This window comes from Gordionus sp. m RMFG-2023, chromosome 2, assembly GCF_954871325.1.
Source record: "Gordionus sp. m RMFG-2023 chromosome 2, tfGorSpeb1-WG-v2, whole genome shotgun sequence".
NCBI lineage: Eukaryota > Metazoa > Nematomorpha > Gordioida > Chordodea > Parachordodidae > Gordionus > Gordionus sp. m RMFG-2023.
Window position 1 is genome coordinate 4,857,124 of NC_088776.1, and position 12,209 is coordinate 4,869,332.

At 27.7% G+C, this 12,209-nt stretch overlaps 1 protein-coding gene across 1 annotated transcript; it reads right to left on the reverse strand.

Moving 5' to 3' along the window:
* Positions 1-10,803: 10,803 nt before the first annotated feature.
* Positions 10,804-11,622, reverse strand: LOC135923941 (DNA-directed RNA polymerases I, II, and III subunit RPABC2-like). Its single transcript, XM_065458963.1, has 4 exons — positions 11,563-11,622; positions 11,462-11,516; positions 11,278-11,420; positions 10,804-11,020 (listed from the first exon to the last, which is right to left on the reverse strand). The coding sequence occupies exons 1-4, from the start codon at positions 11,580-11,582 to the stop codon at positions 10,855-10,857; spliced, it is 384 nt and encodes a 127-aa protein (XP_065315035.1). The 5' UTR covers positions 11,583-11,622; the 3' UTR covers positions 10,804-10,854.
* Between the last annotated feature and the right edge of the window lie 587 nt (positions 11,623-12,209).

A 12,209-nucleotide genomic window follows, 5' to 3' on the forward strand; every position in this document is an offset into this window, starting at 1 on the left:
GTCAACTCATTGTACGTGCTCCATCATACCCTTGCCCACGTATCATATTTATATTTAGCTATATTTTTTAAAAAAATTTTATATTAAGATTAATTATTACTTTTAATTTTTTAAGATTCTCAAATATTACATCAGCTAAAGCAGACCCGGTTATGCTTGAAACAGGAATAAATTGTAGAAACATTTCTTGATAATGTTATTATGAGTATTTACAAATCGCGCACACAATGTCTGCTCAATACCAGCAATGTCCGTGGTTTCATCTGCCAAAATTGAGAAGCATGGGACAAAATTGATTTCAGCAATCAATTTTTCTAAAATGATATTGTTGCAAATATCAATTATCTCATTTTGTATCCTAGGGCTAAGATAAATAGCATTTTTATTGGCACTAATGAGACTCTCCATTAATACAGGATCTTTTAATGCTTTAAATTTTAAAAGTCCACGAAAATTACCTTCGATATCATTATTATTAAAATTTAAGCTTCCTGAATCCTTGTGGCCACGTAGTGCTAGGTCTTGCAAGCCACAATATAAAATAGCTTCAATAGTTAGTTTTATCTTATATCTATTTTATTTTGCGATTTTAACCCTATTTTTATAAATTGTTGCTGAAATGGGATTCATATCCCCCTTTTGAATTGATTCTTTTGACGAAATCATCAGTTCACAGCTTTTGTGATAATTTGTTTTCTGATGATTGTCAAAAATTTCCCCCGCCTCTTTGTATTTGTTGAAAGGAGTCTTAACAAGAGCGTTAAGCTTAACTAGATTTCTGCCAGCATATCGTGGTCCAAACAGAATACATAACTTGCAATAAGCTCAACTGTCTCGGATGGAGTATGCTAGCCATAACCATCTAGTAAAATAGCTATTTTAAAATTTTAACTTTCGATTAGCACATAAAGTTTGTGGATATTGAAAATTGAGGGGTGGATTATAAATCTATTATTAAATAAAATATTTATCATAGGTATCTTTAATATACTTTTTAAGATGTATATGTCTTTCTTCTAGGCTAATATTATCTTTATCTAAAAAATTGGCTATATCATATGGATGATCATTGTACTCTAGTTTTGTATAAAGATTTTAGTTTTAAGTTTATGTCTAAATATTGAGATGTAAATTAAAATTATTTTTAAAAAAATTATTGCTGCATATTGTTGCAATCTCATTCTTTTACTAAATTAAATATCTAAAATTCTTATCTGTATCATTTGTATGATTGATATTTTACTATTCCATTCATACTATTACCAGGTTCTTCATAATAATCATATCATATAAATCTATTTATCAATTCAATTATTTTATTATTACATAATTAAATTAAATCCATTTTCAAAGTAGGTGTTCAAAAAAAACCTCCATAAGTACATAAGTACATAAAATGTAAAATTATTTATTAAATACCAGCTAAGTTATTATAAAACTGCCCAAATGTATTTTTAGAATAACTAACCTTTAGATGGCTCTATATCCTGACTCTCAATTATTCTTCAACAATTCTTTCATTATTTGCTATTATGGGAGGGGTTTTAATTGCTAAAAATATTTTAAAATTAAAATTTTATTAAATTATTATACTATACTTTTTTGCTTTTTGCTATGATTTTCACTATCTTCAGTGTTTTTAAAAAAGGTCTAATATCCATGACTAGAAATTTGAAAATGGTGAAAAAATATAATACCGGGAAATTTAAAAATAATAAATAAATATTACGTCATGGAAAACTTGAAAATGAAATTCATTGATAAAATAAATTAGTAAATGAAAAAGGGTAATGATATAAAATTTAAAAAGAACGAGATATGAATAAATATAATAAAATATAAATGAATATAAACCATAATATTTTTGAAATATATATCCGGCATCTGTATTTTTTGGCTTTGAAGGGGGATTTGTCCCCCCCCCACCACTGCGTACGCCAATGCTCAAGTTAGTTTACTTATTTCATGATGAGCTTTAATGCATATTATACTAAGTTTTTATTTGTTTGTTTTGCAACAGAAGTTATCTTGAAATTAAACAGCTGACAGTTTTTAAAAATCTGTTTATGAGATTTAAAATTATAATCATTATTTCTTACTTTATTATTATGAATTGAATTAAAAGATAAAAATTAATATTAATTAATAAAAATTTGATCTAATCTTTCTTTCTTTCTTTTAAAAATCGATCAGCTGTTAATATGAATTCACCCTTAAAACAGCTATGGGGGATAGTGTCTTTAATCATATTAAAAAATTTATATTAAAAAAAACGAAATGTTTTTTTTGTTTTTTATATTTGTTATCAGAATGTCCTACGGATTGTCAAAATTCTTTTTCGAATAATAGCTGCAGTAATAATGGGGCGTGCGATTGCAGAGTTAATTATTACGGAGATAAATGCGAGCACAGTATATAACAGACACTAACAAAATAAATAACATAAATTTATATTATAATATTTCTCAAAGTTTTGGGTTTTATTTTACATCCACATTACGCCCCTAGGGAACAATTATTCTATATGACCGGTGGGCTGCACCGACTCCACCGGGGTCTGTGTTTGACCAATGTTCGTGTTTTCGGCTGGTTGGAAGACGCTGGTTGAATGACACTTACTACGGTGCCGTTCGAGCCAACCCATGGACTTGTAGGTCTTGCAACATCCCCATCTACGTTACGATCGAATCCTTGGCTAAATGATTTTAAAATATTGAATAGCTTGAAAAACCTGAAACTAATGTTGTTAAACTACCTAACTTTAGTCAACTATAAAATAGCGTAGCCATGTTTTTAACCAAAAATATTACAATAATCTAGAAAAACCAATAATCACTATAAATCTTATCACAGCTGTTATTTTCACTACTTGTGAGAGTCAGAATCAACTTAGAGGCTTAATTCAGTTTTTTAGGCTAAAAGCCTAACTAAGCCTTAATTGAGATGGTCATAGTAATTTAACAACACTATATGAAACTTAAAGATGGAAACAACTTTTTTCTTTTTTTTAGTAATAAGTTGTGTTTCCGGAGTTAGCCCAAAGTTAACCCATCGTACTTAGTTAGTGTGAATTCAGGGAAATTTTTTTTTAAAAAATACGCTCTATTTTTTTGAAATTCTCCGCCGCTAATTCCCGCTAACCGTAAATGAGGGATTACCCAGCTGCTCACAGTTAGGTGGGCATGAATTTAGCAGGGAAGTTTACAAAATATGCTAATATTTTTTTGTATATTTTTTATATACTTCGGGCTGCGAAATTCGTGCTAATTGTGAGTGAGTGAAGGGTTAGGCGATTTAACAACACTAGAGGTGAGAGCATACCAAAACTCCTACCCCCCCCTCTCCAAATAGAATTAATTATTATTCATTTTGCCCCGTTTCTTTATTATTCTTATCTCGTAATCATAATTAATATAAATTCGATATTTCGGGTTATTCTTAACTTATAAAGTTTTTTTTTGGGAATAATTTAATGCGTTAAACGGCATGTCTGAAATCACAAAAAAAATAATAGCAAGATTAGTAGTCCAGTAACGGTCTTAAATAATTTTTCAAGAGGTACCATTTGTACGGCCCGGCCCGGATTATTCAGGCCCGTCCCGGTTTTTCGGCCCGGCATGAATATTTTTTAAAAAAAATCCGGACCTGCAAGTCTCCGATATTTTTATAGATTGATAAGGATCGCTTTTTTTGGTGACTTTATATTTAATCGCGTAGAATGTTGTTGTTTTTTTTAGTATTTAAATATTCATAATTATATTTTTTATTTCAAAAAAATTATTAGGATGTGATTGTCGAGAGGATCAGTATTGTGATAGAAGAGGGATGTGTCACGTGCCTGGAATAATAGTGTACGAAGAATAAATTTGAATTGTTAGCATAATTGGAAAACCAAAGGACAACACAAAACAAAAACGATTAAAAAATAACAAATAATTATATATAAACCGATTTTTAGTTTTTTTTTTTTTTGGGGGGGGGGGGGAATTCTAGGTATATAAATTTTTATAATTATGAAAATAATGATTTGTACCGTTTTGTAACCAATAAATTTAGCTCAATTTATAATCTGTATACCTCATATTATTTAGCAGTTACTGTTGTTGAACAACAAATACATAAATTAGCATTTGGCAAGTATACGGAACTAATCGCTTGCCAGATTTAGAAGAAAAGAAGATAAAAAAATTACTAGTGCGAATTAAAATTATCTTAGTTCATTCTATATAAACTTTATAAATCGTTATTTGATAATTATAGAATTTCTAACTTACTCTTTGACCCCCAATTTTTTTTTTTGTAAATTAAAAAAAATAAATAAATTCTATTTTGGTATCTATATGCTTCTAAATATAAAAATAATATTATCATGTATGAATAAAATCGTTTAGCATTATGAATAAAAATACTTAGCATTATGAATAAAATGCTTAGCATTATGATTGAAATATGAATAAAAATGCTAGCATTATAATAAATAATATCAGATTCTTTCTACCAAGTATAAGAAGATATATTATAAAAACTATAAAAGAAATAGAACGTTTTATAATTTGGCAAAAAAATCGAAATATAAACATGTCGAAAAGTTAAAATATAATAAAATACAAGTAAATAAGATTGAATTTATTTGATAATTTACTGAAATTTGTCAAATTAAATCATTAAGCCTTCTTAATTCATGTCAAATTAGCGCACAGGATGTTAAAGGTTTAGAAAAAGATACTGATAAATAAAATTTAATGTATTCAGCATTATCATTACTCTTAAAAATATTAGATTCTGATTAATGTACTAGAATAATACACCCATTCGAATAAGTGGCATTCTAAAACTATTTCATACAATTTAAATAAAAACTAGTTTTATTAGGGGTAATTCATTTTTCGAAAGTAATACTGTATTATGATATAACTGTCCAACAAAAAACATTTTAGGTCAGTTATATCTTAGGCCGCATTCATAGTGGCGACACGATTTAACAGCTGGTCGATTTTTAAAATCGGTTTTTGAGAATCAATTTTTCTTTATTAAAACCAATATTTCTTACGTTATTATCATGTATAGAATTAAAGACAAAATTAATATTATCACAAAAAAATTGATCTCATAAACAGATTTTAAAAATCGATCAGCTGTTAAATCGTGTCGGATCGGATCCACTATGAACGCGCCCTTAATCAAAGGTCTGCTCGGGATTTTGTTTCCGCTTACCCGTTTCCAATTTTCTTTTTTTACTAAGGTTGCGGGTTCGGTTTTTTAAATCCAAAAATATATCCGACTTACCTATAATTTATGATGATTTTTTTTTTTATTATAGCGATAAACACAAAATGTAGAAAAGGGGGAAATCGTATTTATTTATGAATGAATGATCATAGTAGAAGGTCATAATTTAATCATTAAAATTACAAGCAAAATAATATAGAATAATTTTAAAACAAAATTAAGTTTAATAATCAAAATTTTTATTTCATATATTTTCAGACGTTACGGCTAAAATACCTAATCTCCTTAATACACTATTTTCTACCAAAATTAAATCGACTTTTTGACCTTAGGGTGCAAAACGAGGCAAGAAACACATTTTGCAAGGAAATAAAAATTACACTTTATTAAAAAAATTTTAATAGTAATTTAATAACGATATGATAACCCAGAGAGCTCTCCCCATTAAATGATAGTTAATTTAAGAGTGTAGATATCGAAAGAAAAAATTAATAAAATAGTATCTTCATTGTTCGCTTCAAAATAATATGGTGTTATGATTATGCTTCGGCGGAAGAATACATTAGGTTGGAGTGGGACTGTAACTTCCCTCATTATCTTCGACGGGAGTAGAAGCTTCAGCGGGATAGACGGTAGGCAAATATTGATTTTCGTAATCTACTTTACCTTCCTCCGCGGCGTAAAGGGAAGTCGCCTGTTCGGGTAACTCTTTACTCTTTGTATCGCCACCCGATTCCGAGTCGAAATGAATGCTGTACAGGCTATGAGTCAGTCCAACCTTGTAATCCTTCCATATTTCTTCGCTACTCAACAGGGCCCTTTTATCGGTCGGGGCGTCGCTAGGAGCGCTCTTTTTTTCCTTATCCTTGTTACCCCATTTCCGGCATACACTAAAGCAATCCTTTAAGGCGAGTAACGCGATTATCATGATTAAGATTAATATGTTAATGATCACTATCACGAACGTGGAAACCATTCCCCATAATTATCCTCGAGGGATGCAATGAAAGTTGAAATAACGAAACGAGTTTAACGAGGATGAAGTTGAAATCATTAGTAGCTATTTTTTTTAAAAAAATAATTAAATTGATTGTTGAATAAGACATAGGAATGTATACCAAATTTACAAATAAAATAAAAAAATTTTTTGAACATAACAATATTTTTCACAATTTTGATTATTTACACTTACTATTATAATTAACATAAAATTTTTTGCAAAAATATTTATTTTATAATCGGTCTAGTTAGTTCATGGGGAATTTGGCGGGCAAACTCTCTCGAAGATTTCTTAATCTAAAACAGAAAATTTTTGGAGTTTGAAATTAGTGTTGTTAAACGGCTCGTTTTGAGCCGATTTTCTATAAAAGGACTAAACTCAATATTTCATGAAGAAAAATATTACGCAAGCCTGAAGATTTTTCTCGTAGAAGGAACAAAGGTTCTAGACATACATTATCGAGATATCGAGATCTAGGTTATATTTTTTTTCTAGCGAAAATATTGAGTTCGCCGTTTTTAAAAATCGGCTCAAAACGAGCCATTTAACAACGCTAGTTTGAATTGGCTCCTTCAAAATAAAAAATATTTTTAAATATTATTAAATCTCTGAAGATTTCTTTTTAAAAAGATTTTTACGCATAAAAAAATATCTTTGAAATCACAATTTAAAAAGAAAGAAAAAAAAGTGTGATTGTCATCGTTTAAAAATAATCTTTAGATTTGTTATGTTTTTTTGAAAATTCGAATATTGTTAATAAAATTATTTGCGTGATTAAGGATATTTAATACAAATCATTTATATTTTACTATAAGAAATTTAAGAGTTGTTGAAGTATCAGGATACAAAAGTGTAGTATCTGTAAACTAGATTCACTTTTATAAAAAAAAATGTATGTATTCGCGATAATATTTTTATAGGCATCTGAACCTGTTTTTAGATATTTTTATGATATACTGTAATTTAACACTTTTTTTTTATCTTAAGAATATTTGAATAAATTCATGTTATTCTCATATCTAAAAAAAAGATTAATATAAATTAAAATATATATATTAATATACCCAAAAACATTAAGACTTATTATATAAAATATTCATTAAATTTGTCCCCATTATTATTAATTCAAGATTGTGAAGGAATATATAAATCCTTGCTTAACCATGACGCCCATTAATTATTAGAAACAATACCGTTGATGCACAAAATTATTTTAGATATTCTGCTAACCTTTAATGAATACATTTAATGTAGTTTTAAATGAGAATTTGTTCGAAAAAAAAATGATAAATATAGGGGTATTGGTGTTCGAATTGAATGAGAACAAAATTATAAAATAATTGTTTACGTATTTTGTGCTCTTATAATAAGAATTTCTTTTCGAGAACAACGGCGAATCCTTTATATAATACGGCCATTCAAAAATTGTATCTATATCTATATACATTTTTAAAATTGTATCTGTTTCTAGATAAAAATTTTTAAGTTATACCTGTATCTTTAGTCGATGTAACTGGATCTATTTTTGGGGGATGTATCTGTATCCAACCATTTTAAAAAGTATCTTTAAACAACTGATAAAATCTCTATTCACATAAAACCTAATTAATAGTCTAAACAGTTTTCTGCATTAATATCAGATCCCATTTTTAAAAAATATCGTACAATCTAGTTTTATTAGCGAATGACAAAATCATAACAGAAATATGATAGAAAAAAGTTTCAAAAAAAGATGAGATCTTGACGCTAAACCTATATGATTAAAAGTATACTAGTATATTAATTATAAATGTCATGCTTATTAATTTAAATGCGCAAATTATTTATCGCAATAACCAAATATCTATTTCTATTTTAAGATTCAAATAGCTAAGTGAAATGGGGATTTTAAAACTATATAAAAATAGGAATAAATATCATTTAATATTTTAAATGATATCATTTAGATATTTTTTTAAAAAATGGGAGAAACTTATAAAATAGTGTCAAGGTTAATTTTGCTAAATAGAAATAAGAATTAAGATGAGCTAGAATTCAGCCAAAAATAAAATAAGTCCTAAAAAAAATCAAGGAATTAGCAGCATCAGCATTTACAAAAAAATATTTAAGAATTGTAGCAAGTAGAGGCAGAAAAATTTGTTATTGCAGCTTTGAATCTATTTTATTTAAGATTCAAATAGCTAAGTAAAATGGGGATTTTAAAACTATATAAAAATAGGAATAAATAAGGTCCGTGAAGTTGTAAGAACGATGTAAGGATCAATTACCAAAACCTATGCCATTATTTAGAGTCTTAATTGATCCTAATTAATCTTCAAACCAGACATCAGCGGAATGAAAGGTTATTGAGTTATAAGCAAAATAATGAAAGTGCGAAGATTTGTAGCTGTAGTAATGAGTTAGGGATCAATTACCGAAACTTATACCATTGTATAGCCCGTTAATTGATCCTAATTGATCTTCTATCCGGAAAGCAGCGGAATGAACCGTTACTGAGTTATGAGCAAAATAAGAAAGTGTTGGCACTTTGCCAAAACCGAAAATATAAAAAATCACCATCTGAAACTTGGCAATTATTTAGGTTTTAATTTGTGCGTTAATAATTTTCAAACCGTATATCGATATCACTAACCGCAACCGAGTTATGACCTGTTTTTAAAGCGTGAAGTTGTAAGAATTTTTTTAAAAGTGAGGATCAATTACCAAAAACTATACCAAATTGTGGTGCGTCAGGTCCGTGAAGTTGTAAGAACGATGTAAGGATCAATTACCATCATTTAGATATTTTTTAAAAAATGGGAGAAACTTATAAAATAGTGTCAAGGTTAATTTTGCTAAATAGAAATAAGAATTAAGATGAGCTAGAATTCAGCCAAAAATAAAATAAGTCCTAAAAAAAATCAAGGAATTAGCAGCATCAGCATTTACAAAAAAATATTTAAGAATTGTAGCAAGTAGAGGCAGAAAAATTTGTTATTGCAGCTTTGAATCTATTTTATTAAAAAAAAATTTATTAAGTGGGCTTTTGAGGTGAAGCACAAGCATAGCAAACCTAATACAAGTTTTATAAAAGTATATTCTAATTAATTCCAAGAATAGATAAATGATACAAAATATATTAGGTTATTTCCTTTATCAGGAGGCATGTTATCATTTAATATAGATAAAGGGGGTCAATCTATGAGATAAATAATAAATGTACCCTTTGATAAATACAGTAACCAAGTATTATTTATAAAATCTGAAGCATTTTGGGTGTGGAAACATTTTTAGCAAATTTGTAACTACTGCACATTATAAAATATAGCTTTGTGAAAAGTTCAGTCGATTACTTTCTTGGTCTTGATTTCTCATGCAGCGGCACTTGCGATGTTTGTTTTTATAATTTCAGTATCTCTGTGGAATTTTGGATGAGGGGAGGGGTTTTTTTCCTCTTTTTTTAAAGGGCTCCAGATCAAAGACCTTCATGGGCCGGGCTGTCCCGCAGGCCGGGTAACTAATATTATATTTTCTAGCGGGCCTGGATTTTTTTAAAATATTTTTAATGGGCTTGGGCCTAAAATTAATAAATTTAAATTATTTAATAGTTGATAATTTAAAGAAATATTGCCGTTTTTTTCTTCTAATAATAAATTTCAATATTGTAAACAAAATGATTGCATAAATATATTTAAATACTGTTTATTTTCATCAGACCTGGCCTGAAAAATTAAATTTTTTTTTTTAAAATACCCGGGCTGAATTTTTGAAAAAAAGATCCGGGCCAGGCAGAAATTTTTTTAATCTGGGCTGGGCAAATGGTACCTCTGCAGGTCTCTGATTTTCATTTTAAAAAAAAATTAAATTTTTGGATGTGGGGTTGGGAATATTTTTGAAACTTATCATGGGGTTGGGAATTTTTTTTAACCTTCGATATGGGCCGGGATGGGCTTGGGCCCAAAAAACTTTTTTTACAGCGAGCCTAGACCAGGCTTGGTCAAAAAATTAAGGCCCATGAAGGTCTCAGCTCCAGAATACTTTTAGATAGTTGAATAAAGTTATATCCATTACTTAAATTTTTTTAAAGTTATCTATTATTTTAAATTAAGTTTTTGGACAAATATTTTAAAAAAATATAATAAAATTAATTTTTTACAAATTTCCTAAATGCAGCAAAAATGGGTAATGGGTTTAAAGGCACTTAAATAATTTCTGAAATTATTTTTAGATATTGAATATAATAGTTAATAAAATATTTTGTTTCACTTAGTGTATTATTTTGTAAGCACTTTCACAAATATATAAAACCAATGACTAGGGTTGTTAAATGACACATAAATATGAAAATTCTGCTCATAAAAGCAACAAAGGTCTAGTCATAATCTCGAAGCTAGCCATTTTTAAAAATAAGCTCAAAATGAGTCTTTTAACATTACCAGTGACAGTAAAGGGCAGCTATGGTTTGAGAAAACAACGATAAAAATCTTTTGATCAAGAAACTCATGGAACTAATACAATATATTGCTATAAATAAAAAAATAAATATACTTACTTTTTTTAAAACATTATATTTAAATAAATTTATAATTTACAAAGATATATATATGTATAAGGTATTGTTTACAATGTAAAATATATTAAATCAATTAAATATCAGTAATAATTAATTCATCAACACCCCAATCTTCATAAGATCCATCAGGCAGATATCTTCTGATGAGGATTGGTATTTTACGGGCTTTTAATTCTTTCATAGCTATTTGCAAGGGGTCTGTTTCACCTTCCAATTCAACCATTAATGGAGCACACATGCTAAAATTATGTGATATATATATATTAAATAATTTTATCATTTTATAGCAAAAAAAACACACTTAAAATAGCCATTCAATTAAAAAATCCTTATATCAAATAAATTATAAATTTTTTAAGTTTAAGGAATTTGAAAATATTTGATTGCTTTAAATAAAATACTTGAACATGAGATATTAAAATAAAGTCTGAAATATTACATTTTTAAAGAAGGATCATTTAATTAGAAAAGGAATTTAGGTTACAACCATAATTACCTTATTTGCAAGGCTCTAGTTCCTAGAATACGTGCTCTTTCATATTTTGTCATAAAAGGTGTGGTAATTCTTTGTGAGGGATCCTTTCTTTCAATAGTAATATCTTCATTTAAGGGTGCAACATCAATTTGTTCATAGTCTTCCTTTAAATAATTGTAATATTTTGTTACAAACTAATAAATACATTAGGTTTTTCATCTTCATCATTTTCTTCTTCGAACTCATCGAAATCTTGAATCCTTAAAATAAAAATTACTATGTTCCAAAATGTTTATTTTTTTATACATTTCTTCATCATCTGCCATTATTTCAATTTGTGACCGAACTATTTTGAGTTTTATAAAAATAAAAGAGACTATAATATATAGAGATTACCTATATTATATAAATAAAATTATAAGTTTATTAGATCATAGTTATTATAATAAATATCATTTATATTACCTATGTTTAACACGAAAGTAATAATTAAGTTTAATTATCTTTATAATGGTTTATAAGTTATCAAATATAGCTAATTCATGCACGCTTTAGCTATTATTTCATGTAAGAAGGTTTTAGTTGACTTTTCCTTATTTATATATATTGAAGCAGAAGGGTCGCTTTTTGTATGAAAAATGGCTGGTTCTATTTATATTATGAGGGATAGAGCAGAATGTAGGGTCTATTTTTATAATACTAAAATAATTTAAGAAATAAATAGTTACTAAGTCTTCAAAGCGTGTTGAGCCAAGCTGCCTCTTAATGTATGATAGGATTTTATTATACGTAAAATTATTAAATTGTAACAATTAGGTAAATTAATTAATATTTGATAGTTTGCGGTATACCAATAATGATAATATTTGGTATCGTTTTTAAAGAATTATTTTTTGGTCTTTAATCGATTCGATTATTTACATTGTCTAAATATTTGTGATGTATTAAAGCAT